The 24,666-nt window shown below is 37.2% G+C and overlaps 1 protein-coding gene across 4 annotated transcripts in view; it reads left to right on the forward strand.

Moving 5' to 3' along the window:
* The window catches only part of suco (SUN domain containing ossification factor), a 42,195-nt gene that overhangs the window by 2,084 nt on the left and 15,445 nt on the right, over window positions 1–24,666 (forward strand). For 2 of the 4 annotated variants that reach the window (XM_088599243.1, XM_088599244.1), the window contains exons 2-13: window positions 9,751–9,859; window positions 10,616–10,735; window positions 11,680–11,852; window positions 13,638–13,778; window positions 14,020–14,173; window positions 15,347–15,470; window positions 20,888–21,012; window positions 21,121–21,188; window positions 22,647–22,754; window positions 23,069–23,174; window positions 24,157–24,177; window positions 24,401–24,456. In XM_088599243.1, coding sequence (XP_088455369.1) covers window positions 9,751–9,859; window positions 10,616–10,735; window positions 11,680–11,852; window positions 13,638–13,778; window positions 14,020–14,173; window positions 15,347–15,470; window positions 20,888–21,012; window positions 21,121–21,188; window positions 22,647–22,754; window positions 23,069–23,174; window positions 24,157–24,177; window positions 24,401–24,456 — 1,305 coding nt within the window. The remainder of the gene's footprint in view (window positions 1–9,750; window positions 9,860–10,615; window positions 10,736–11,679; window positions 11,853–13,637; window positions 13,779–14,019; window positions 14,174–15,346; window positions 15,471–20,887; window positions 21,013–21,120; window positions 21,189–22,646; window positions 22,755–23,068; window positions 23,175–24,156; window positions 24,178–24,400; window positions 24,457–24,666) is intronic. The other 2 variants (XM_088599245.1, XM_088599246.1) reach the window with 2 other exon arrangements.

The following is a 24,666-nucleotide window of genomic DNA, read 5'->3' on the forward strand; positions in this document are numbered from 1 at the left end:
TGTGTAATGAGTCTCTGCTGTAGGTTAGAAGCACGATCTTACTATATCAGTAAGATGGGTGTGTATTAGTAAGACTGGTGGTGTGATTTTGTGTCAAGGATTATTTTTTTAAATTTAATAGACTACCTTAAGTAATGCAGAGGTAATACTACAGTTAGGAAACAGCCGTTTTACAGGTTAAACTGTGTTAATGAATTATTCGGTGTGGTACAAAATAAAAAGCTACTGTAGTGATCAATATCTCCACAGACAAGCCTCCCAACAATTCTTGTGCCCAAAATGCTTTTATGCTGTTTTCTTCCAATAGCAATAGCGGTCCACAGTGTCCTCTTCCTACATTTTAGGTAGTGTCTTGGTTTTTATATGCTGAGTTTAGTTTGCTTAAAAGGTTTGACGGACTGTGTAATCTTGTTGTTAGAAGTGTTGGGTCATCAATACGTAAAGCCTAGAAGCTGGAACTCAGCAGTCTTTGAGTAGGAAATTGTGCTTGTTCAGACATGTGGGCATCTCTGGATAATTCCACCTCCAAAACATTAGCTGGATTTTTGCCTTTTCTGTAATCAACAAATTCCTGTATTGTTATGATATTTAATTCATACAAGCAAGTCTGATTTTTTTTTTCCTTTATAGTGAAATGCTTTGCAGAAACTTGCTGTCTCGCCTTGTTTTTCATTCAAATTTTGTGAATCTGTGAGTGGATTTTGCTGCAGTTGCGCTGCCTTTCATCTCTTGAACACGACATGGTTCAGCTCGTCTCCAGTTTTGTGATGTGCATTAACGATGCTATTCTTATCTCTGTGGCAGAAATGTGGGTGAATATACAATGTGGAAAAGCTGAACAATAAAAGACTTTAATTGTATTGCCACTGTTACAGTTTCTGTATAAATTGCAGTTTAAGGCTGATCTAGGGGAAGTAGTTTCAGTTGTTTCTGGAAATCTCAAAGGATAAGTTACGAAAAAGAGGAAAACATTGTAATTACAAATAAGAGTGTTTCACACTCGGGTTATACAGTCTCCAATGCCAATTATAACACCTTTGGAAAGAAGCAGTAAAGCACAACAAACGCCTGTGGTGAATGTTTTCAATAACAGGAGTGTGAGGTATGTTGCTTTGGGGCCGCAGGAAAAGGGAAGGCTGTGTGCAGTGACTTTACAACTGTAATCGTATCTGTAAAGTACCATGGGCTCTGTGTGGTAGAATTCCCTAAATATTACTATAGCTAGAAGAACTCAGACTTTATATGAAAGGCCCCCATTCACTTTTATTCTCATGTAGTTCATGAAGAAGGTCTTTTTAAATTTGTATTTGAACCAGTAAGAAAAGAACTTCATTTAAACATGGCCATTTCAAGCTTGCCCATATAAGCCTTATTTGTTTTCAGAGGCAAAGCACATCAAGAATTCTATGGCTGTTTGTTTCTCCACAGCATGTGAAACAGTTTGGTAATTCAAACTGTTACTTTATACTTTCTGTGAAGCATTTGCACGTTTTGCCTGAAGGCAATTGCAGTTTTTAGACAAACTAGGGGAAGGGATGTCAGAGCAACTATCTGATTATCTGCATGCTCTTTTTTTAATGTGAGTCACATGATATTGGAGCTTGGCAGCTGTTTTCTGTATGATATCAGTTGCTCAATTGATTCTTGAAGTTCCAGGATGATGTTGCATAGGAGCCCCTTGTATGCTTTCCTGGTTAAACAAGCTGGTGAATAAAAAAAAAAAAAAAATTGTAGTCTTCTGGGAGATGCTGACAGTCTTGGGCTTGTGCTGAAGAATGCCATCACCTAGAAATGTCAGGCACTTGACTGGTGGGTGTGTGTTAAAGCTGCGCTTTGATTCGCACTGTGTCTGAACAAACAAGCCAGCATTCACTGGATCTGAGAAGAGGGAGGGAGGCAGCCTGTGGGAATGTGTGACCCTGACATAATGGTTGTGAGCTGCCTTGATCAAAAGACTGAGCACCTTTAAGCATGCTGTGTCAGTAAAGATCCAAACTCTTTTGTAAAGAAATAGTAAAATGCAAAACAAGGAAAAATGTAGGCACTGGAATGTGTGGAGATCTGTTGATTAGATGCGCCTTTCAGTCTTTTCAACATGTAACAACACAAATTAATATCCTTATAAAGCTTCCAAGAGTGGATACCTGTTCTGGTTATGAGATTACTTTTGAACCCGCGGAATGGTGGAGAGCATGTATCTTACCCACTTTACTGTATTTGCTGTTTTTCTCTTTGCAGACGATTGAAAGACATTGAAATAGGGTCCCTGCAAAATCCAAGATGGCTGTCTGACTGCTGTTTTGCTTTCTTGTTAGTCTCTGACCACAAGCTGCTCCTGTGCAGAATGTCCTTGGTCCATTAATTATATGCTTAGAGCTGGCAGAACTGACATGTTGAAGTGAAGTTCTGTTTAAGCAAAGATTTGTTTGTAAGTTTTGTTCTCATACTGGCTACTGCTGTTTTGGCTTGCATGTTGTGGCTGTAGTTTTTATGCCTACAATGGGTCATTGGCTGGCTGGCCACATGCTCCATATTGCTCATTGTTGACTGCGGTTACTGCTGTTTGGCCAGTGAGCTCTAACTTTTGTTATAAGGTGAATGTAAGTGGGTAAGAGCATGCCTGGAAGCCTCCAATCAAGAAAAGCCACAGCTTGTACTTTTCTAGTGTTCAGCAAGAGATAGTGGGGAAAAGACAACAAAGATGTTCTTGAAACTTGCACTTGATTGTTATAAAAGACTTTATACTGAAAGGCTTGGTATGACGGTACTCTTTTTAAAATTAAAGCATATGAACGTTTGCCAGCTGGAGACTAACAGACTGATCTTTGAGAGTAAACCGCTATTTTTTCAAGTCATCTTACATCCTAGTCATTGACAAATCTTATGACTGTGATAAATTAAGTATGTATTTATGATAGAAGTTCACAACCATACAGCTCCAAGCAGATGCCTTTCAAAAATAAACAGAAGTTGGTGATCACCTACACAATTACAAAGTTTTAAGATTGACTCACTTTACATTTAGCCAACTACACTTTACTTAAAAATAAAAAATATATAAAGAATGGTGTACAAATTACTCTTCAGTTTGCTTTTTATATTCAGTGTTGAGACTTGGAGTTCTCCTCTTTTTAAAGAGGTAATGAATGGTGAAAAAATAAATCGGTACCCACCATTATATAACCACATTTCTGTTTCAGTGCTGCATGTTTCTCTTATGAGATGTGGTTTAGATCCAAAGGTCTTGTCTGACTGGACAGAATGTGCATCTCGATTAGGGTGTTTGATTTGTTCATTCTGCTGTTCTGGAGAAACACAATGCTGACCAAATAGCTTTCAAATCACATTAGATCACATGATTAGTTGAGCAGTCCTGGAGCTGTATTTAATCTATTTTGATCTTTATCAGTGTCTTTTATTCATTTCCCCTTTCCCAGTTCTAACATAGTTTCGCTGCTGAACCAGAAACAGTTACAGTGGTACAGTGCATTTCATAGTCACTTTGCAAAACATCTGAAGTCTGTGCTTTTGCTCTCTAGACCAAATCAGTTTGTACGGGTCAGTGCACACCAGATGCACTCCATTACTTGTAATTTAATTGATTCTCTTGTTACTAAGGAGTCACACCTTCCTGTCCCAATATTTATATTCTCTTTAAAATGGTATTCACAAATGTTTAAATTAAATAAACACATTGACTTCTCCCTTACGGAGGTTGTTGTATTTTGAGTTTGACTGTTTAGTCAAGGGGAAGTAGCAGAAGCAGTTCAAGACCTAATATAAGAACTTTCAAGGTATAATACCTGCATTCCTGATGACCGATCAGGTGCCTGATTAGCAATTGTGCGTGCGATGTAAATAAAGGCAGACATCTCACCTTTGCAGATCAATTTATGACACAGCAGAGACTCCAGGAGCAAATTCATGGTCATACCTGGAATCTACATTAGTGATTTATCTGAAGATGCCTCTGTAATGTGAACTTCTGTTTTTTATATATATTGTCTAATAGGAGGACATAATGGAAATCTCTAAATGGGTGCTGGCAGCCCTGTTTTTTTTTCTGAATTTCCTCAGTATAATAGTTATTTGGAGAAAGAGCACTTTAAATGTAAAATTTTCTTCAATACCAAGTATCTGATTATATTTCTTCTTTCTGTTTCTGAAATGTTAAGAAGACTCCCAGATATCTCAGCCAGTAAAGGCTCTGTGGTAACTGGTTCGAGAATGGGCACATCATTAACCCACTGGGACTGGGACTCCCAAGGAGCTGCTGTCTGTGAGGGTGGTGCATCTCCTCTGAACAGCACTGATTCCTTATGTACAAGCTGTGGTGTCTGTGACATAAAAGATAAATAGCTTCAGGTGGGTCACAGGAGTCTGCTTTCACTTTTCATTCTCCCCATACGGTTGCAGGGTTTGTAGCTACAAGCCAAGATCTGAACGAGGTGAAATCGAGTAACGACAACGGACATAAGTAACAATTCAATATTTATTCTACATTATCGAATAAGTGTCCAATAGGCCATGTCTAGCATCTGTAGCTTTCTTTTCTACCCATATGCACCCTTCTAAAACTATGCATAACCAAAGAAAGGGGAAATGTATTGCAGAAAAGAGCGAGAGGAACATATACGAGTGGGGTAAAATACCCATGAATGCTATAAATACCACCCCTTGACCACCACAGCACCTGGGGAAAAAAGAGGCCTGTGGTATAAAATAACTTGGGTCCATTGCCCTGTGCCGACACAAGTAGAATTCTCCTGATGAATTTTGCAGAGGTTTTAGAACTGTCAAGGATATTATGTAAAAAAGAGTGGCTTTCAGAAATGAGAGCCCCAATCCAGTTAGTCAAAAAACACCTCCATCTAAAGATTGGCAATACCTTGAGGTCACAGATCAATTAATCAGATCATTTGATTTAGGGAATTAAGTCTGTCTAGGTTTTTGATCCAGATGATCCCTAAAAATCCTTAACAAATCACCTGCTTGGTGGATCATATTTTTATTTGCATATTGATTATTTTTTGGTTACCTTCAGTAAATAAAATATATAGTTTGCAAGCTTTCTAAGAGCCAGGCTGAAGACCTGCTTTAACATATTTGTTTCTTCTGTTAAGTGCTCTTAAATGTAATACCTACACTGCCAGTGTGACCCATTTTTTAGGTCAAAGAATATTATTGATTTTTACCATGTAAGCCTTAGTAGAGAGCCTTTTTGGAAGCTTTTTCTAGAAGTCAGTTTTTAAAGCATAGTCATCTATGTTTTAATTTTGCAAAATAATAACACAGGGAGAGTTTAGTAATAACTTTTACTTTAGAATGATTTATTGTGCCATGTCTGAGTTTGATGGTGTTTTTGTCTATGGTTAGAGTCAGACCCACAAAATATAAGTCTGCTGAAGCAATACAAATATTTATTGTTCATTATATACATTTAAAAAAGATAGAATTGCCATTTGTTGATACACCCACCCACTGAGTTTGAAATTGGGTTACAGCAGAACCCCTTGCCATCGTTATCTATCCCCAGAGTCGATGGAAGTAGGGGGATTAGCTGGGATGAGCTGGCTTTACTTCTTTTTTGCATGCAGAATGCTGACGGATAAGGCTGCTGTGTTCCTGACCCAAACAAGTGTCGGAATGTGTTTGTCTGAGCCACTGCCCTCGTGCTGCCACTGTCCCACTTACTGGGCTTCTCTGTCTGTCTGGATGACACAGCCCCTGGCCACGTGGAACTATGTCTTATGGCTTCAGTGTCTGGTCATGCCAGAAAAAACCTCCCTATTTTTCATCATGAATTTGCCGGTGATGTTAATGTCTATATTGTGAGTCTAAATAGAGATGACATACTGTTCACTGTTTTTTTTTTTTTAAGCTTGGTATTCTATAAAAAGTTGAGGTTGTTTACACTGAGCTGCACTGGACCTATAAAAGCTGGATGGGAACCTTTAATCCCATTTAACTTTTTTTTGTCAATCAATGTATTCAGTTCATTTAATTAAAATCAGCGGTAATGATATTAAAGTTTTTACTTCACATATAAGTACATGCACTTGCATGTAAGTCTTAGAAACTGTATAATTTTAAGAGCATCTCTATAAAAACATTGGTCTTTACAGGATGTTTTAGATGTCTGACAGTGGCTTTGATACCCATTTTCTCTAATATCTATTACTTTAGAGAGAAGCCATACCCCAATACATGCACAGTCCTTTGTGTAACTTAGTATACCTTAGTAATTTAGTATACTGTGGGTTACCAGTTGTCTTTAATTACTAAAAGGCTCTGTTCTCCACCTCTTTTTAGTGAGCGGGTATTTTAAACTATACATGTTTCAGCATGCTGCCTAATCCTGGAGAGTCATTTTCTTACTGTTAGAGGTTAAACCTTGCTTTGTACTTTTAGGGAAAAATAACATGGCCATCTACAAATCTGAATATAAGATATGCAAAATATGTTTTTTAAGGGTAACTTGTTCATATTGCATTCATTCATGTGCGATTGTTATTAGTAATGTTAGAAATTTCAGGCTTGTCACAATTTGGTTGTATATTCTTTATCATGGCGTGTTATTTTCATTCTTGGACAGTCATAACCCTGTCACCCTAAAACGAACAAAAAAATGGAAAGTTTTGCAGGAACCCTTGGCTCTACTGAAGTAGAGCACTGGATTTTCACTTCAGGCAGTTGCAAAAAATATTGTTGGCATTTCTATGAGGAAGATGAGAACTAGGAATTGTAAATATGTTATTCTGCAGTGGGAGATGTAGTGAAGCAGGAAATTAGAAATTGGATCTGTTCTGTAAGGCCCCTGTTTAATGTTCACAGAAATATATTTTTTTTAATATCACTTTATTAACCCTTTTCAATTTCATGCATTAGGAATTTGTCTTTTTGCATACCCCGGCTTGCTCTCCATGAGACACACAGACAGGGAGAGAGAAGCCTAGGGTCAGAGCACAGGGTCTGCCATTGTACAGCACCCCTGGAGCAGTTGGGGTTAAGGGCCTTGCTCAGGGGCCCAGTTCACAGAAATATGTATCTATTGTCTGCTGATAACACTGCAACCTGGCAGGTCACAGGTAGCTCAGCAAACTGAGGATGTTCTGTATGACTCAGGACTGTCAGTCTATGGTAATGCTCAGCCAGTTTTTGTAACCATTATTTTGGGAATGTTTGTCAGCTAACAACAAAGCTCAGACTTGACAATGTGATGTCTGGGCCATAGCTCTTTAAGGTGCATTCAGTGTTTCTAATGAGCATGGTTGTGATAAAGCAGCTGGGGGTCTTGAATGGTTCAATATGTAGGTGCATACAGTTTGCCAAAATTGTGAATTTGAATTGGGAGTCCAGTGGAATGGATGCCTTAAATACAATCCAAGTTAATTGAAGTATGTTGTTAAAAATGACCATTTGAACTTTCTGTAAATGGGATCTCTTAGCTGCTTCCTCTACAGTTGCCTTTAACCTTTCAGTATAACGCTCTTTTCCCTATTTGTACACTACAGGCAGGTGCAGGGACACTGTAGTAAAGTACAATGGAAAGAATACTTTTGTATTTCGCATCTTTTGTTTGTAGAGTATCTTGAGGTTCAGTTAGCCTCTTTGCATAACAGACCACATACTGTACCTCTGGAAGGTCTGTCAAGATCCTACAGTACTTTGAAATCACCATAGTAAACAGGCAGCTTGGTTGTTTGCAAAACAACTTAGAATTTGAGATCTGGCCTATAGACTTTTTAACTTTGATCAGATGAATTGCTTTCTTTAAAAGAAGGAGTTTTTTACCAAGAGTGTGAAATGCCTCTATGATGAGGATAATAATCCTTTTTTGCTAAGATGTGCAAGATTTATTAAAATGGTTTAACAAAGGCGTTAAAGGGATTTGAGATTTCCCCCCTCAGAGTACTTCCTATCTTATACAAAGGATTTCTTAGGTAAGTCATTAATGGATACTGGAGTTGAAACTTGCACATTATGAAAGATCAATTTTTGTATCAAAGCCTGACACCCGGTGGAATGTAGAAAGGTCTAGATGTGCGTGCTTGGTGCCTATTGCATGTAGGTGAGAATTGCATTTGCAGCTGTTCCTCACAGTCAGGTTCTTGTCAGGGATTGTACATGTGGTAGGATTAGGATGTTGTGGTCCCAAGTTTGAATGTCATCCAGTTGCATGCGAAGAACAAATGTGATACTTGCATTTGTTTGTGAACCTTAGATGAGGTTTACAAGTGCAAATACAGAATGTTAGCAATGTCATTTGTCAGCTGTCAACAGCAACTTAAATAGCCAATCATTTTCATATTGAATTTTTGTGCTGTAGTCACTGCAGTCTGAAAACTTCAAAGTGTGATGTAAGAGGTCCTTAATGGATGTGGCACGTCCCTCACAGAGTTTCTCTGGAGTAGTTTGCTGATTTTTGAAACAGACAATGGTTGTTGAGTCTTATTCGCCTCCCAACTTCTCATTGACGACCACTTTCAATGGTGTCAATAGCAATCAAAGATTCGGGAGGTATTGTTTGAAGCCAGGCTGGTCATATCTTTTGCTGTTTTTGTGATCATTGAACAATTAATGACCTTATTACTTGTTATTCTGAAGGCACTAATTGATGTTTAATCTGTTGTTTCAGAATTAAACTGTTCAGTCAACAAAGCTATGTGATCACTGTTTAAAGTGTACATAATATTGATGTAAAACAGACTTGCATTTTCATTGAGCATTGGTTAATATCCAGTACACACCAATGTATGTTTTCACAACTCATTAAGTGTGGGCCTTTGTTTTTGTCTTGAGGTGCAAGAGAAACATTAATGGAAAGCATTCCAAGTCCCTGCTAGTTTTGTTAGTCTCTTATTTATGTTATGTTGGTACTTTATGGTCTGATCTGTATGGTGGTTTTGTGGTATAACCTGTAAACAAACTGTCTCTGAGTGATTCAGCGTACTTTGGTGATCAACCTTTTCTACAAGTTTGCTTAAAAAACTGAACCTCTTTTGGAGTTTGAAATTTCATTATTGCTGATATCATATCTGCATTGTCAGTTTTTCAGTTTCTTTATAAGACTTCAAGTTGCTGCCTTCAGAAAGTGGCTTTTTCCACCCACAGCTTAACTATGAGCAGTTGTCCTCCTTCCATCTTAGTGCTCAATAAGCAGCTGGCATTGTGCAGTTTTTATTGGAACATTCTGGGCGCTGATGCTATTTAAAACATTGTGTTGGGACTAAGAGAGAGAGACAGCTCTGACACTGGAGTTGCTTATTACACATCCATGCAAATATTAGGCCAGCATAGCTTAGCTGTATAGGCAGCCTGGCTACACTAACTACCTCCACATCACTTAAACTTTAAACCTACTGATAAGATAAAGGATTGAACCACAGAAGGTTTCTCATCATCTTTATGTGAGGTCATTTATTTTACTATGGTTTAAAATGCTAAATTTGTATTAAGATCTGATTTAAAAGTCTTTAAAAACATGTAACTTAGTTTGACAATGATAATAGGTAACTCCCAAAGCAAATCTGTTTGTGATCTTGCAAATGTAGGTTTCAGGGTTTGGTGCTTTCAGTTGAAAGTGGGTAGTGGGTTACCTTAAAAGCCTTTAAAGAGAGGTGTGGATTATTTAAACACGTGTTCAGAAACTGATCTTTAGCACCTTCTGTTTGCTTGTCTGTGTGGCAATTCTGTGACAAAATTGGAAATGCAGGAGCCTTACAAATACGCCTCTGTGCTCTTGTGCAGGTACCCCAGTCGTCATGTGTGTTGTTTGGAAGAGAGCTCTACAGGCCCAGCACAGCTTGCACAGGATAGCAGTGCTCAGGCAGCGCAGGAAAAGAAAACGGACAGAAAGGTAGCTTTTACTGCATCATTTTTAATTTCTAGATCTGTTCACTATAAAGGATTTACTTTCACAATAATAAGTATTTAACAACTGTCTAGTTTTCTATGCAGTCCAAGGATCAAGCTTATGTCTGAGCTTTTTCATTTATTTTGCCTTTTCTAATGTATGCTGTGCTTCCTTGCATTACACCCCATTAATAATGGGTAGTTGTAATGTTTTAAAATACAGATGTTTTAATTGAATGGTTTGTCACCTAATAACACATTATTATCCTGTGATAAAGGTATGTAACATGCATATTTGATTAAACATTTTGATAAATGAAGCATATCATGATGGCAAATATTTAAGCATCTATTAATACAAGTTAATATACAAAGCAGAAGTATATAATGCTCAGTCTTTTATCTTACCTACATTAATAACATAGAGGCCTTCTTCAGAAATGTCTGAATTAGTGCAGTTAATCCAAGGCAGAAGACTTTAAGCATTATATATGCCCTGCTTTATAGTGTAGCAGCTGTGCAATATATAACACGTATCTTCATAAGGATTAAGTCTTAAATGTCTAAATGTCTTAAAAGCAATGAGCCTGTTCTTTTCAAAGTTTAAGATATAGATTTATGAAAGTCACTGAAGATTTGATACAGTAGCTATTAAAATGCAAAACAAGGAAAAATGTAGGCACTGGAATGTGTGGAGATCTGTTATTTATGAGAAAAGTGGGTAATTTTTTTTCATCTTTTTTTTTTTTTAAACCTGCAGGATGAAGAGAAATGGTCCTTGAATATCCAGTCCTCTTACGATTATGGACTGGAGGCTGAAAAAGCTTTTCAAGATGAAATATTAAGAGAGGACTGTGGCAAAGAAAAAGAACACGATCAGGTTAAAAATCTTTCAACTAAGCCTTTATAATGTTAAAGAATGTATCTAACTCCTTAGAATTTTTTCCTCCTGAATACAGTATGTGTAGTACAGAACATAGTAGCTTCCCATTGAGAGGTATGGGTGATTTGTGCTTTAAGTATTTTAACTTCTGTCATTTAAAGTCAGCTAGTCTAGTGTTCTACACTGCTTGGAGCTGCTGAAATTGACAAACATATTGTTCAAGATTCTATTTTCTAGCCTATCAAATGAACATTGGAAGGTATAAAGTTTCCTTATTCATTATTGGAACATTGAAGTCTTTTTTTTTTTGCAGAAAGGGATATATTGCAATGCTATGAAAGGAAAGATGAGCATTTTACTGTTTGAGAGAGAATTGGTCAGAGAACATGCTGCTTAAACCACTGTTAGTTTTGAGCACTGTAATAAAAAAATACTTAAATTTCTATATGCACAAAAATATTAGTCTTCTTCACATACATTCATTTGTAATAAATGTTAAAAGATGTGTATATAGCATTCCTTTACTGATTACACAGCAGTAGTATAAGATTGGTGACAACCATGTGCAGTATACTGACAGGGGGCAGAGTGTTTTTTTCAGAACAGGCTCTTAAAGAATGTTTAAATGAAATGTTGCTTGAGAGCAGAATGTTCAAATGATCTAGGCAGCAAAAGTTCAAACCACAGGTTTTCAGGTTCCAAAAAATCAAATTGTTGGCAAAGCTGTAATTGAAGATATTATTTTATCTAAATCTCATAACATAATTCCAAACCAACATTAATATGGTGAACAAGACTTTTTGACAGTACTGGAGACAGTTGTTGGCATTTGTTCTATTTGGTTTGTATCATTTTAGTTTTGAAACTACCAAGTATGAAAAAGGTAAAAATGCTGGAGAAACCAATGATAAATCTACTCTGTCTCCTTATATTTCGGACAGACTGTGAAAACAGATGAACCCAGTGGGTTAGCTGAGCCAGAGCCAGTGTCTGAGGCCGTGCCAGAGCATGAGACTTCTCTCAGCCTGGATGATACCCCTTCCACTGCTTCTGCTACTACTGAGAACATCTCCAGCACACCTACCTCACAGACCCCTCCTGTCACACAGTCAAGGTGAGAGCTCCCGTTCCTTGCTACTATGCACAAGACCAGTTAGGCAGCTATTTCATGTTTTTGTAATAGTTTAGCCCGGAGGAATCTTTCACATATCCTGTAGGAAGTGAATGATGTGTGGGTTTGACGAGCTTCAGTGTAAGCTAAGTGATAATGATAGATTAAATCTGAAAGTTGAGAGACTGGGACCTGGGTGCAATAGTAGAGCTATTTGGACACAGTTTTAATGTTGGAATATAGAATGCATTTTCTTGTTTTCAGCACAGCAGCCAGGTGATCTGTGACCAGAATCTGAGATCAAACCTTTGGTCTTAAAATGTGGATACAGATGAGAGAATTGCTCTTGCAGCAAATCTTAAATGATAACGTAAAGGTCTTGCCGTAGATAATGATCAATAAATACGGGGTTGTCACATCTTTTTAATCAAATGTCACAATACTTGACACCCCATTTTAAATAAATGTATAAACATTAAGATGTCTAAAATATATAGTTAATACAATAAAATTTAGGCTTGATACTCTTTTTAATGTACACAAAATAATATATACAAATATTCACAATTTAAAGCTTTTGTATTGTTTAAAGCAACTTTGACATTTGCCTTCTATCTTTGACTGGAGTTTTGGAAAATCTTTTTAAATTGGTAACCGTGGATTAATTTCCTGTATTTTGTATGTGTGGATTAATGGCAAACATAAAGCTGTTTTAAATTGGGGAATTTGGTTACAACAGGAGAGATGCCTTTTAAACCTTTCAAAAGGGGAGTGCACTAAGGCTGCATTCGTTTTTTAAGGGTGAAGAACATGTTTCATAAGAAGTTGCATTTGGATAGTTTAACAAATTAGAATAATCAAATCAGTGACCTCAGATTAAAAGATTTGGTGTTTTATTACAATTTAATATTGCAGTGTTTTGAGCACTACAAATATAAGTGTAGAAGAGGAGTACAGAGAATGCAATTTTTTTTAAAGGAAGTTCACCTTCTGGTTAAGTTATTCAGAGTCCTGTGACTGCATCATGAAAATGTACAGCCTGTCAAAATGAACCCATGGTTACAAAGTAGATTAGCTCTTGGAAGAGCAGAAATCAATACCGTATAATCTACTTTCAAAACTTAATTTCAAACAGTGTTATGTTTGAATTTTATGGTAAGAAGTACCATTATCGAATTTTAGCACTCCTGAATCTGTGGGCATTGTTTCTTAGGTTTGATGTTTAAGATTGGTCAGACAGTTTTAGCTCAAATTACTTCATTTTAAAATGGCAATGACAGTAGGGCACTTTTTGAATGTAGATTATTTCGTTATGTGAAATAATATTGATGACATTTCTGAGATCTTTTAATACTGCTAAACCACCCTCCACAGACTGGTGTTCATTTTCTGTCGCTGCTGGGATGCAGTGGTCTCCAGGATACCTGCCCAGGTCTCCTGTTTTGGAATGTCCCCTTCATTAAATGTGCAGACACCAACAGAAATCCCACTTGGAGAAAGTCATCTGTCTTTCTCTGTATGACTTATTATACCACTCAGAATTTATACCCTTTTTTTAAGCATTACCTTATTGAATTCAGCCTCTATTCTGAAAACTCTTCCTCACTCAGAAAAATTCTTTGAGAAGTACAGTTCATCTAAGCATGGCCCAAAACTGATATTTTTTTACCATTAAGGTGACCCATCTGCATCTGTGACCCATGAGTCCCCTTACCTTTCTCCTTCCTCTATCTTCCTGTCCAGCAAGGTCACCAAGGTAAACAGCATATTATCATTTCTTTCCCTCAGTGCAATAGAGGTTCCCAGTGCTGATACCCATGTAGGCAGCTCTTATGATGCTGAGCAGTCAGCTGCTGACTGTGAGGCTGGAGGGACTCCTGTGGCGTCCCCTCCCAGCGAGTCCCCTCCTTTTGACAGATCGCTTGACAGGTGAGTACTGAAGTTGGCTTGTGAGCCACAATGACCAAAATCCACAGGGACCAAGGTAACAACAACGTCTTTGCTATGCTGAGCAACACTCCACTTGCCTTGCCTATTTTGCTGTCGTCTTCGCCAAAAGAGAAAATGTTGACTAGGTTCAGAGCAGAATGCCTTCTTTTGTTTTTCGTGCAAACAGCTCACCTAGAGCAATGTACTTCTCTTCCTCTCCCCATCCTGTTCTTCCCTACAGTCTGGCCGTGGAGCACATAGAGAATATTTCCAGTACCCATGGAAGAGGGAAAGGGACCAAAACTGACCTGGACTCCCCTCTGACGCCAGTGGGTAAGGACAAGCCAGAGCTGGACCAGAGTGGTGGGAACACATCTCATGTGCAGAAGGGAGAGGTGAGCCACTATGGAGCTTCCAGTTACTTTCCAGGAAAGGCTCAGTGAGGTTTTTAGATCAAAAATCTGAAAAGGGCAGTTAACCAGAGTACAGAAAATAATATAATGCTTAAAAGGCTTTTTCCAGGTATTTGTGTAGACCATTAAAATAACTTCTGTAACAATCTGAAAACATGTGTAAAAGCTTAGGGTTTTTATGAAATGTATGTATGAAATGGGCAAGATCTGGCTTTCTGTTAGTGCTTTTTGAGCTCCAGTGGCAATGCATAACCCTTTTTTGGAAAAACGTGAGGCTTTTGATCTCCTTGTAACCCTGAAAGAAGGAGAGACAAGGAAAATAGTTCTTGTTTTGAGCTTTGTGAAAGGATGCAGATTAGTCGATTATTGTGGACTTTGCACAGTAATCTCCAAGTAAGAACTGCTTTTAGTATTAAGGCATCAAAGAAATGTGTGCATGCATCATCTCTTGGTTGTTTTGCACCACTTAATGTTTTCTTTGTTTTGTGTGGATAAAATTGAATCTTCTGAATTTACTTGCACACATTATTCATGATGGGGCTAAATTTTCTTGTGTCTGTTTTTAAATGGCAAGAGTTAAAGATCAGTCCAAGCAGCTTCAGAGACCTTCTATGTTAACATTTAATGCAGTTTGTGCTCTCTTAGCCACAGTCTGCATTGGTTCAGGAAGCATTAGCTGAAGAGAGAGAATTATTTTCCTATGCGGTCCTCCGGTGTTCACTAAAGTAAAGGAGTGGTTAGGGCTCTGGACTAGCTCTTGAAGGTTGTTTTAAAACCCAGGTGGGTTACTTGCTGAAGTACTTCATTCATGTTGCTTCAGTTAAATGCACAGCATTGTAAATGGGTGCACATGTAATTTGACTTGTCAGCAAAATAGTGTTTCTATTTTTGTGTGTTAATCGGTTTTCTTATTTTATAAATGAAATTGTAATGGTAGAACTTCAGATCTACCAATGAAGCTGCAGATGAGTAACATTTTGACTTATAAGATTCAGAGCTTAATATTTTTAAAGCATTTCATTTGGATTCTCAGTTGTGACTGTCCTAGTGTAAAATGCAACTTCACTCACAAAAGTGAAATGTAGACATGAGGCTCATTTAAAAACAATAGGCCTTTTCTCATTTCTTCCATGATTTTCTCTCTCCCTTGGCCAGAAAGTGGATCCTAACAATATCAAGGACCCAGATCCATCTGCTGTGGTAAATGGCAAAGACCCTGGAGATATCCCCACCTTTGATGAATGGAAGAAAAAAGTCATGGAGGTGGAGAAGGAAAAGAGTACGTTTTCTGGTATTTGAAGTAAACCTTGCACTCATTAATCCAAGTTCCTTTCTTTTTGATGGAGCATCAAAAGAAAACACAACTGCCACTCTTTTATAAAGTTTCAGGAAAATGAAAATATTTGTCATGAATGTGTTGCCGGGTAAGAAATTGCTGGCTGTGAACACCCCAGATACCGAGCAATGGTGCATTGACTTAGTCCAGCTTCCAACATACTGATGGCACAGAGTCATTGTTCTTTTGATAAGAAAGGCAAATTGGTTCCTTTGTGTTTTCTTTTACCAGCTATTTATATTCAACAGATGAAATAATTTAATCAGCTGTGCCCCATCATCTCACTCACTTAAAAGATGATTTAGTGCTTATGGCAGTGCATCACGGTCAGTCAGTCAGAATGATCAGTTATTCAAAGTGCAACCAGAAACATTCAATCTATATCCAATATACATTTAGTTTATTTTCCTTTGTTTCTTTTGTTGCTCTGTATCACATTGGGCTGTCACAAGGCAGCTCTAATGATGACCAGTAAAGCATAAATGTAAGTAGCTCCTAAATTGTCAGTTTTCTTTTTCTTTCAATAGTAAATTGTTGTGGTTTAGAAATGTGGTAAGAGGAAGGAGGAGCTGTTCTATGGCAGTGCTCAATAACCCTCAAGAAGGGTTATGGTAATAATAGCTATTTGTCCACAGTAAATACAATTCTCAAACCAGTTAATTTTTTTCAAAATAAATTCACCATATTAGTAATCATCCCTCTGCTGTTGTGTTAACTACGCCCACTCCAGTTCTAAGGGTTAAGTTTTTAGTTTTACTGGTGTGGATGCTACTGATATGATGTAGTTTGTAGCTAAAAAGAAGCCTAGTCCTTGTGTTTTGGGCCCTATTGTTATGCATCACCTCAAATCTACTCTCTGTGTTTATCCATTTGTTACCAACCTAAACACTCCTTTGCTTCTGGTCTTCGATCTGCAGAGATGAGGTCTGTTACTGTCACAGCTGTTAACAAAAATCTCATCTAGACCCTAAAGTTCCTAATAAATTGTATCCTATGTCCAATTCACATCTGCAACATTTCTGGAATGGGTGGCTGGGGTTTGAGTGAAGTGTTGTCTTGCTTCTAATGAGCTGTTTGAACCTTTCCACTCTGCTTTTAAACAAAATACTGAGGCAGCCCTGGTCAAACTAGATGATGACTTGCTACCGATTTGGGTTTTATAATATCTTTCTCCTTTTGGACTTAAGTACAGCTTTTGATACTGCCAGTTACGGCATCTTACAGAGTGTACATAAAATGTAATTATTTACTATTTACTTTTGTTGGTTTTGGTTTATAGGACCCAATTCTCAGATTTTGACAATCTGCTGTTGTCCTAGTTACTCAGGGTGTTCCACAGTTTGTTGGGACACATACAATTTAGCATGTACAGTATGTTTTTTATTGTTACATTATTCAACATCATGAGTTTGGGTTTCAGTGCTATGGCATTTGGATTTCCTTCAAACTAAATGTTATACCACTATCCAAAGCTTCTGCCCATTACAGTTGGCTTTTCTTATCTTAATGTATAATTTGAAGCAGAGCTTTAAGTTAAAATATGTGACTGGAGTCATGCTTTTATTGGCTCCCAACAACTATGCAAGGTTAAAGATTTCAATGCTGTTGATGCTGCTTTAATGAAACTCTTGTCTGAAGTTATACACCTTGTTGGTGCTTTTGACTCTGTCATTTGAAGCACACGTTAGAAACGTCATAATGGGTGAAAACATTTCTTCCATCTGCCAGTTGTACATCCCTTGCTATTCTGGTTACTCAAAGGTTTTAGTGCCTTTGTTTGTAATGTGAATATGTAGGTACATACTGTTCTTAGGTGCCCAGTAGGCCTCCGTGTGTCATGAATACTGCATCTCATGTACAGTACAAACTAGATATTCTCTGCATCTGCATATAACCTGTCCTGTGTTAATTACATTGGTTCCATTGTGAACTGTAGAGTAGAATTTAGGGTTTTCCTTCTTTAAATATATGTAACTGAATTGTCTGCTTCCAGGCTACCATTATGATTTATTGAATATATAAAATATTAAATAGTATTTTCCATAATTTAATCTGAGTTTATATCCTCTTATGCAACCTAAGACCAAGCTGTCTATAATGGATTGTGGAACTCATTGCTCTGATTCACCAGACTGTAATTATGGATCATTTTAGTTAACTGTTCTTAGCTGTATTTTTACTAAAGCTTTTAATGTACAGTTGGTTTATCATTGTTTTTATTTTTTGCTTACTCTTATTTTATGTTTATTGGTGTTCAGCACTTTCTTTCTTAATACAGACTAAAATTTTCTAAAAATACTGTATCAGTTAAAAGCTTTATTTTTTATCTCTGTATGTATGAGCTTAGCTTGTTCAGTAGCTGCAGGGTTTTTATTCACTCAGAGTGATATGTAGAAAAACTGGAGCGTACAAAATGCATTCATATATTGTGTAACCCAACACTACAGTGAGAACTCCAGTGAGATGTAGTGAATTGCAGCCCTTTACAAATTAAAGCAAAAGGCAATGGATCTCTATACTGAACATTCGGTAGCTTGATATTAAGAAGAAACTTTGCTTTAAAAGGGACATCTGGTGTTATACAAAATCTGTAGTTCAGAATGTTTTATGTTATTATATAATAACTGACACTCTTGCGTTATGGACATATATTAAAGGAATAAATCTCTTCTTAGTGCAGCCTCCTGAGCCACATAACAATGTCTGCTGCATGTCAGTCCTTGTACTGAGGCTGCTGACACACGTCCAATACTGCATCATTGGACACATTAAAAGGTCCATGTGGAAATACCATCTTTCAGCTGTGAACAGCGTTGATTAGAAGTGGTCTCTTCATTCACTTGGCAGTAATATTTAGCATTCAGTATTCATAATTTTAATTTTTGTATTTTCCATCCTTCATTGTAAGTACATTATAGCTCCCTCGACCTAGGAGGTAGGTATTTGTACAGCAAGTGTCTAGTACCGTGTTTAATATATTGGTAGTTTAGTAATTGATTTTATTGCCACCAAGCGAGTTAAGGCTGTGTAACAATGTGGGAGGGGGAGGAGCTGCCGCAAACACCAGTAAACATCGACACCCCATCTGATTGGGCAGACGAGGCGAGCGAAAAAGGGAAAAGCCAAAAGTAAAAAGAACAATGCGCTGCTTTGCGCAGTGGTGTCCAGGCTGGACTGTCCCTATTTAGCACAGTCTAGCCTTGAGAAATAGACCCTCTTGGGACGGCGCTATCCGGGTGGGAGATACATGGTGGGACAGGATAAAAGAATTTAAAATGAAGGGAAACGACGGCCTTACGCTTGCGTTTCTGTTCCCTTTGGGACTGTCACTGGAAGGTTCTCCCCTTGCGGGGGATTGCTCGTCAGTCCAGGGAGGTGCTCAGTGTGTCTTAAAGGGCCCCAACAGCTGCGGCTCGTCCTTAATTAACTAGGACAGCTGTGTTGCTAAGGTGATCCAGGTCTCCGCCTCCACACTGAACACGCCCACGGCATCTTATGAACATAAAGCTCACAAGTTAAATGTCATTCTGTCCATCTTGTTACTAGCAGCCAAGTGAACTTAGTGTTTTAAGAAGCCTACCCTATTTTTAAAAGTTCCCATAGAATCACCTTCAACCACACGACTTGAGAGTTGATTCCAGATTCTTACAGTACTTTATGTAAAACATTTTCTGCTGCTTTCTGCTTTTCTGTCTTGAATTACCCAAAACTTAATTTCTTTATGCCCTGCCCTGAGCATTAGAATTACCTTGGACATATAAGAATACAGTATTTGGATTATTAAGTGACTTGACGTCCCTTGATTCTAACCCTGTAACTGGCGTGTGCAGGCCTAATCGGCCCAGCTGCCACGTCTAGAATTTATGGGCTGATTTAAATGACCCACAGGAGTTTTAATTTTTCCCCACAGAGTTCCAGAACAAATGTTTCAGGGATGCTGAGCACCTTGTCTTTCAGATGAGATATCAAACTTTGGCAGCGTTCACTGTTAATCCACCTGATAAAATGAAAATTGCTTAAACCGTCAAAATTAAATGTCTATTAACTGTAGAACTGCAAACCTACCATGCACCCAGCACCAACAGGAAAATGAGAAAAGTACTAATGAAATTGCTTAATGTGAATATATAACAAATGTGTGCTTTTTTCCCCCCGTATCAGAAAGCTGTCACCACATTTACATTTTCAAGTAGTTGACCTCAGTATCACCAAAACTGTCTACCAAAAAGAATAATATAATCTACAGTGGTGCTAGAAAGTTTGTGAATCCTTTAGTATTTTCTGAATTTCTGCATAAATTTGACTTTTGAAATTTGAAGTCATAACAATAAAGAGAACCCAATAAAACGTAACACGCAAAAGGATATACTTGTTCATTCATTTATTGATCAAAATGATCCAACATTAAATGTCTTTGTCAGAAAAAGTATGTGAACCTCTAGGATTATCAGTTCAGTTAAGGGGATAATTAGTCAGGTTAACAGTTTAGTCACAGGTCACTGCTGTGGGCTGTGTCTATGGTATTGAAATTGTATAACGTTATACTCTTTACACATTCTTCCTTTAAATATCTCCATTTTAAGTTAATTTTAATTAATTTTAACTTCACACTTTAATGGTATTTCCAAGCATTTGGTAAATACTTTTTTTTACTTCCTTGTTCTGTTTAAAGAAAGTGATGCATCTAAATGTTCCGAGCTCCTAAATCTTTTTAGTTCAATGCTACACATTTAATATGTGAGTGATTATATAATGACTAATAGCTTTGTTCTGCAAAGAACATCCACATTACGAATATGATTTTCTCTTGTAGCATTATTATTAAGTTGATGCTAACATTTTTAATACATTAGCCCACATAAAGTACTATTTTTTTTGCTATTGTATTTAATGAGATGTTTTTTTTTTCTGAACAGCCACTTTTATCAAATCAAATTTACCATTTTAAAACTTGGCCCAACATTGCATTTATTGCCCGCATTTTAATGAATTCTTAAGTTTAAATGAAAATTATAGTAAACAGGAGACTGAATCTTTTAAACAGGATGTTTAAAAGATTCATGTTTGATCTTGTACTTCCTGGTTTGCCACTTAAAACGAGGGATTTTTTTTTTGTCAGCGAGAGAACAGGACAAACCGGTCTGCAATTCTGAAATCTCATTAACTTTTAACAGTTGAACTTCTCACATGTGTCTTCCTGTGGCAACTGCGTTAAGTCCAAAAATATGGAATGGAATTCACATGTAATGCCTGTCTTATTGAGTAAACCATGCGTAGTGCAAGACAGGTTCCACAGAAACCGATAAATCTTAACTGATACCTCGGTGATTTCAATGACTAGAATCTGCTTTGTCCCACAGGTCAGTCAATGCACCCCTCCTCCAATGGGAGCCCCCATACAGTAAAGAAAGTACAGAAGAACTTCAACAATTACGCTTCAGTGGAGTGTGGTGCTAAAATCCTCTCTGCTAACCCCGAGGCCAAGGTACTGAAACTTCTTTCCTTTGTGCAGTATAGTACGGCCATTCACATTATTTGTTTTCTTGTCCACATACTGTACATTCATTTTCATCTTTATAAATTTTGTTTTCAGAGCACTTCAGCAATTTTGATGGAAAATATGGACTTGTACATGTTAAACCCTTGTAGCAACAAGATCTGGTAAGTTGTTGCAGTCTAATTTTAGTGTTTGTTTACCGGCCGTTTTGAAAATCACCACACAGACCAATAGTTGTAGATTAAGTATACAATATAAAAAGCTTTCCTTTTACTAATCACTTTGCTATCCCAGTACTTCTGGAGGACAAAGTCAAAATCCTTTTCCTGCACAAATAAAAAAATGTATATTGAGTGACTAGTGTGAATGATAAGTAAGATATTGGTTTATTTTTGGGTAAATCCATGCATATTAGAACCCAGTGATTAAAGGGCCCCTAAGTATTGGGATACATTCACTTTAAATTTCACGGTGTAAGAGACTGTGGTTTCATATCCCATTGAAGCTATACTGTAGCTGCATGAAGTCTGCAACCTGCCAAGTTTACCAAACTCTTTTAATCATTTGAGATACTTGGGTAAGCCTTTGTACAGCCACTTTGGGTTCTCTCTGTTCTTGAGGTTTTCTGACTTTTTTTTCCAGAAGTATGTATGCAAAATGCTTGCTTGATTGAATTGAAAGATTTTTCTGCCTCATGAGCATCTTGGCTACATTGGCAGTGTGCTATGTATGGGTCAGTGTCTTGTTGAATGTTGAAGAGTTGCCCTGTAGGTATAGAAGCAATTTCTTCTACTTAAGCAGATGTAATGATTCTGTAAACTTCAGATTTCATTCTGCTGGTGCCATCATCAGTTATAGTTATATCATTAATAAAGATGAGCCAGCAAGTTCAAAGGTGGCCAGATATGCTCTGACCATGACAGTACAGTACCTCCACCAGGCTTTTTAAGAAGTGTAACATTGAGCCAGAAAAGTGTTGAAACTCTTGACAGATGAGAAAGAAAGGAACTGCAGGTTCTCAAAAAAAAACACGAATCTTTATGGAATTACAAAAATAAAAAAAAAATATTGTTTTGTGTTAATCTCGTGATCACAAGTATAAATTTCTTGACTGTAAAGCAAAAAAGTTTTGACATTGCCATCCCCATATTTTTGGAGGGCACTGTATCTCTTTGAATTCCAAATTTAAAGGCTAAAACACTAATTACCCATGCATTTTCCATTGTTTTGGGAAAGATTGTGAAGTTGTCTGTGTTGATGCTAAAGCCCTACCAAAACATGCATACAGTAGCTGTAGAATGTGAAAAGCATGAGCTGTTCATTTGGGAAGTTTTCTGCACAACAGCTTAAAAGTATGCGGCACTGTTTGTGTTTAGCCATCCTGTTTACGATCTAAATTCCTGTTAAAAGGCATATGTCAGAGAGCCACGTCGGTGTGTACAGTGCATACAGTACAGCACATCTTCCACAACTCTTGGCTGTTGTGCAAACACATCCTACTAACGAGAAGCAGAAATGCAGGGGCTGAGAAACCAGTAGCTATTCTGTGCTGTAGCTTTGCATAAATGCTATTTTTGTTAATTCTCTTTTTCACTTCTAATTGCAAGCTTTTTCATTTTCAGGTTTGTAATTGAACTTTGCGAGCCAATTCAAGTCAAACAGCTGGATATTGCAAACTTTGAGCTGTTCTCCTCTACTCCAAAGGACTTCTTGGTTTCAATTAGTGACAGGTCAGTTTTGTCCTTCATCATGGAGGAGTGTGGGATTCAATTAGAAAGAACAAGTTTTATCTCAACTTCAGGTGTCAATCGCAAATGAAATAACTTTTGTGAAATGGGGCTGTTTTTAGAGACTTTGAGAAGGCGCTGTTTGCGAAGTTGGGGAAAAAATGAAGCCTTTTAAGAAGGCTTACATATAAACATAACAGACAGGAATTAGCAAAAACAAATAAATGATACGTGTATTTAAATAAGGTAATGCTTTTTGAGTACTATTCTCCAGCTGTAAAATCATGAAGAAAATAGTTTGTTGTATTTACTCTCAGGTACCCGACCAATAAATGGATTAAGCTTGGCACGTTTCACGCACGAGATGAAAGGACTGTTCAGAGCTTCCCACTGGATGAACAGCTGTATGCTAAATATGTCAAGGTAAGAAGCATTGCATCCTTCTCCTGCTTAGAAGACTTCACTTGTTGCACATAGTTATTTGATTGTTCACTTTCTAATGACACTTGAGGTCTGATCAGTTTCTTTCAATGGCAGATAATTTGTCAGGCTCCAAGTTTGTAGAGCAGAAAAGTTATGTGTCCTGTATTGTGGTTGGAAGACTTTGTAGAACAAATACACTGATGTTTTAAACTGTGATTGATTTCAGTCCCTACCAATAATATTTAAATTGGGAAAAGAGGACATATGAAATATTATTCTATTCTTTTGACAGTTGTTCAGTGTTTGGGAGTAAATCATTTTAGAGTTAAAATACAAGGACTCATTGGAGTCACTGTACAAGAAATCATGGAATTCCTAATAAGAAAAACAAATGTGGTCTCTAACTTTTATATTCTGTGGGAATATAGTTTACAATATGTACATATTTCTTACAGTAGTGGTTACTGAAGTCTTTCTCCCAAACAATGTTTGGTAGTTAAACAAAATCCTCATCTTTGACATCTCATGGTTCCTGTTTTTTTTCTTTCTGAACTGCAAGATGTACTGTATACATTTTTATTATTGCTCCATCTACTAATATTGAGTTACCATGATATGCTCTCTACCAAAATGTCTGTAATTCTTGTGAATAAATATTTTCTTTGATTTGATGCCAGGTCATTGGCAGTTTTGAATGATAGTTGCAGCAGAAACCTTGTAAAGGCCTTGTATTTCCCTTCTGTAGAGCAAAATAATGCTGTCTGTCTATACTTCTGTTTTCTTTGGTCGCTATTCAGTAAAGTCTTCTTTAATATCTTCCCATTCCTGTAGTCTCTTGTAGAGCTAGATTGTAGAGTGAATAATGCTTATAGATTTTAGCATTAGAATAAAAATTGCTTGACCTGCTTGTGGCATGAATCTGGTCTTCTACTACTGACTACTTTTCTTGTTTTTCTCTCATTTTCTATTTTTCTTGCATCAGATGTTCATCAAGTACATAAAGGTTAGCATTATTCTCTTTCAGATGCTTTGGATAGACAGTTAAATGGGGCTTTGGTGGCAGTGCACAATAAAGCATGGCAGAAAAAAAAATTAAAATAAAGCTTTGCAAATGTAGTTCGGCCTTACTATTTACTAATTCTTAACTATCTCAATGTATACATGCTCACATAATGTTAACAGAAGGCCTACCTTTGCATGGGTTTTAATGATTTTCTCCTATATAGGTTGAGCTGCTCTCTCATTTTGGATCAGAGCATTTTTGTCCACTCAGCCTCATCAGGTAAGTGGTTGAGTTGATTGTGTAACTGAGGCCATACTATTTCTTATATGTTCTTAATGTCTTTTGTTTGAAAAAAGCTCTGCTGTGTGTGCAAATGACAACTGTTCCCAGTCAAGTAGCAACAGTGATGGTCTGAAGATTGTCTAGAAGGTGTGTGTACAAAAATAATTTACTGGAAAACACAAATTAAAGTATTCCTTTTCTGTGTAT

Source organism: Lepisosteus platostomus, chromosome 11 (genome assembly GCF_059453375.1).
Source record: "Lepisosteus platostomus isolate fLepPlt1 chromosome 11, fLepPlt1.hap1, whole genome shotgun sequence".
Lineage (NCBI taxonomy): Eukaryota > Metazoa > Chordata > Actinopteri > Semionotiformes > Lepisosteidae > Lepisosteus > Lepisosteus platostomus.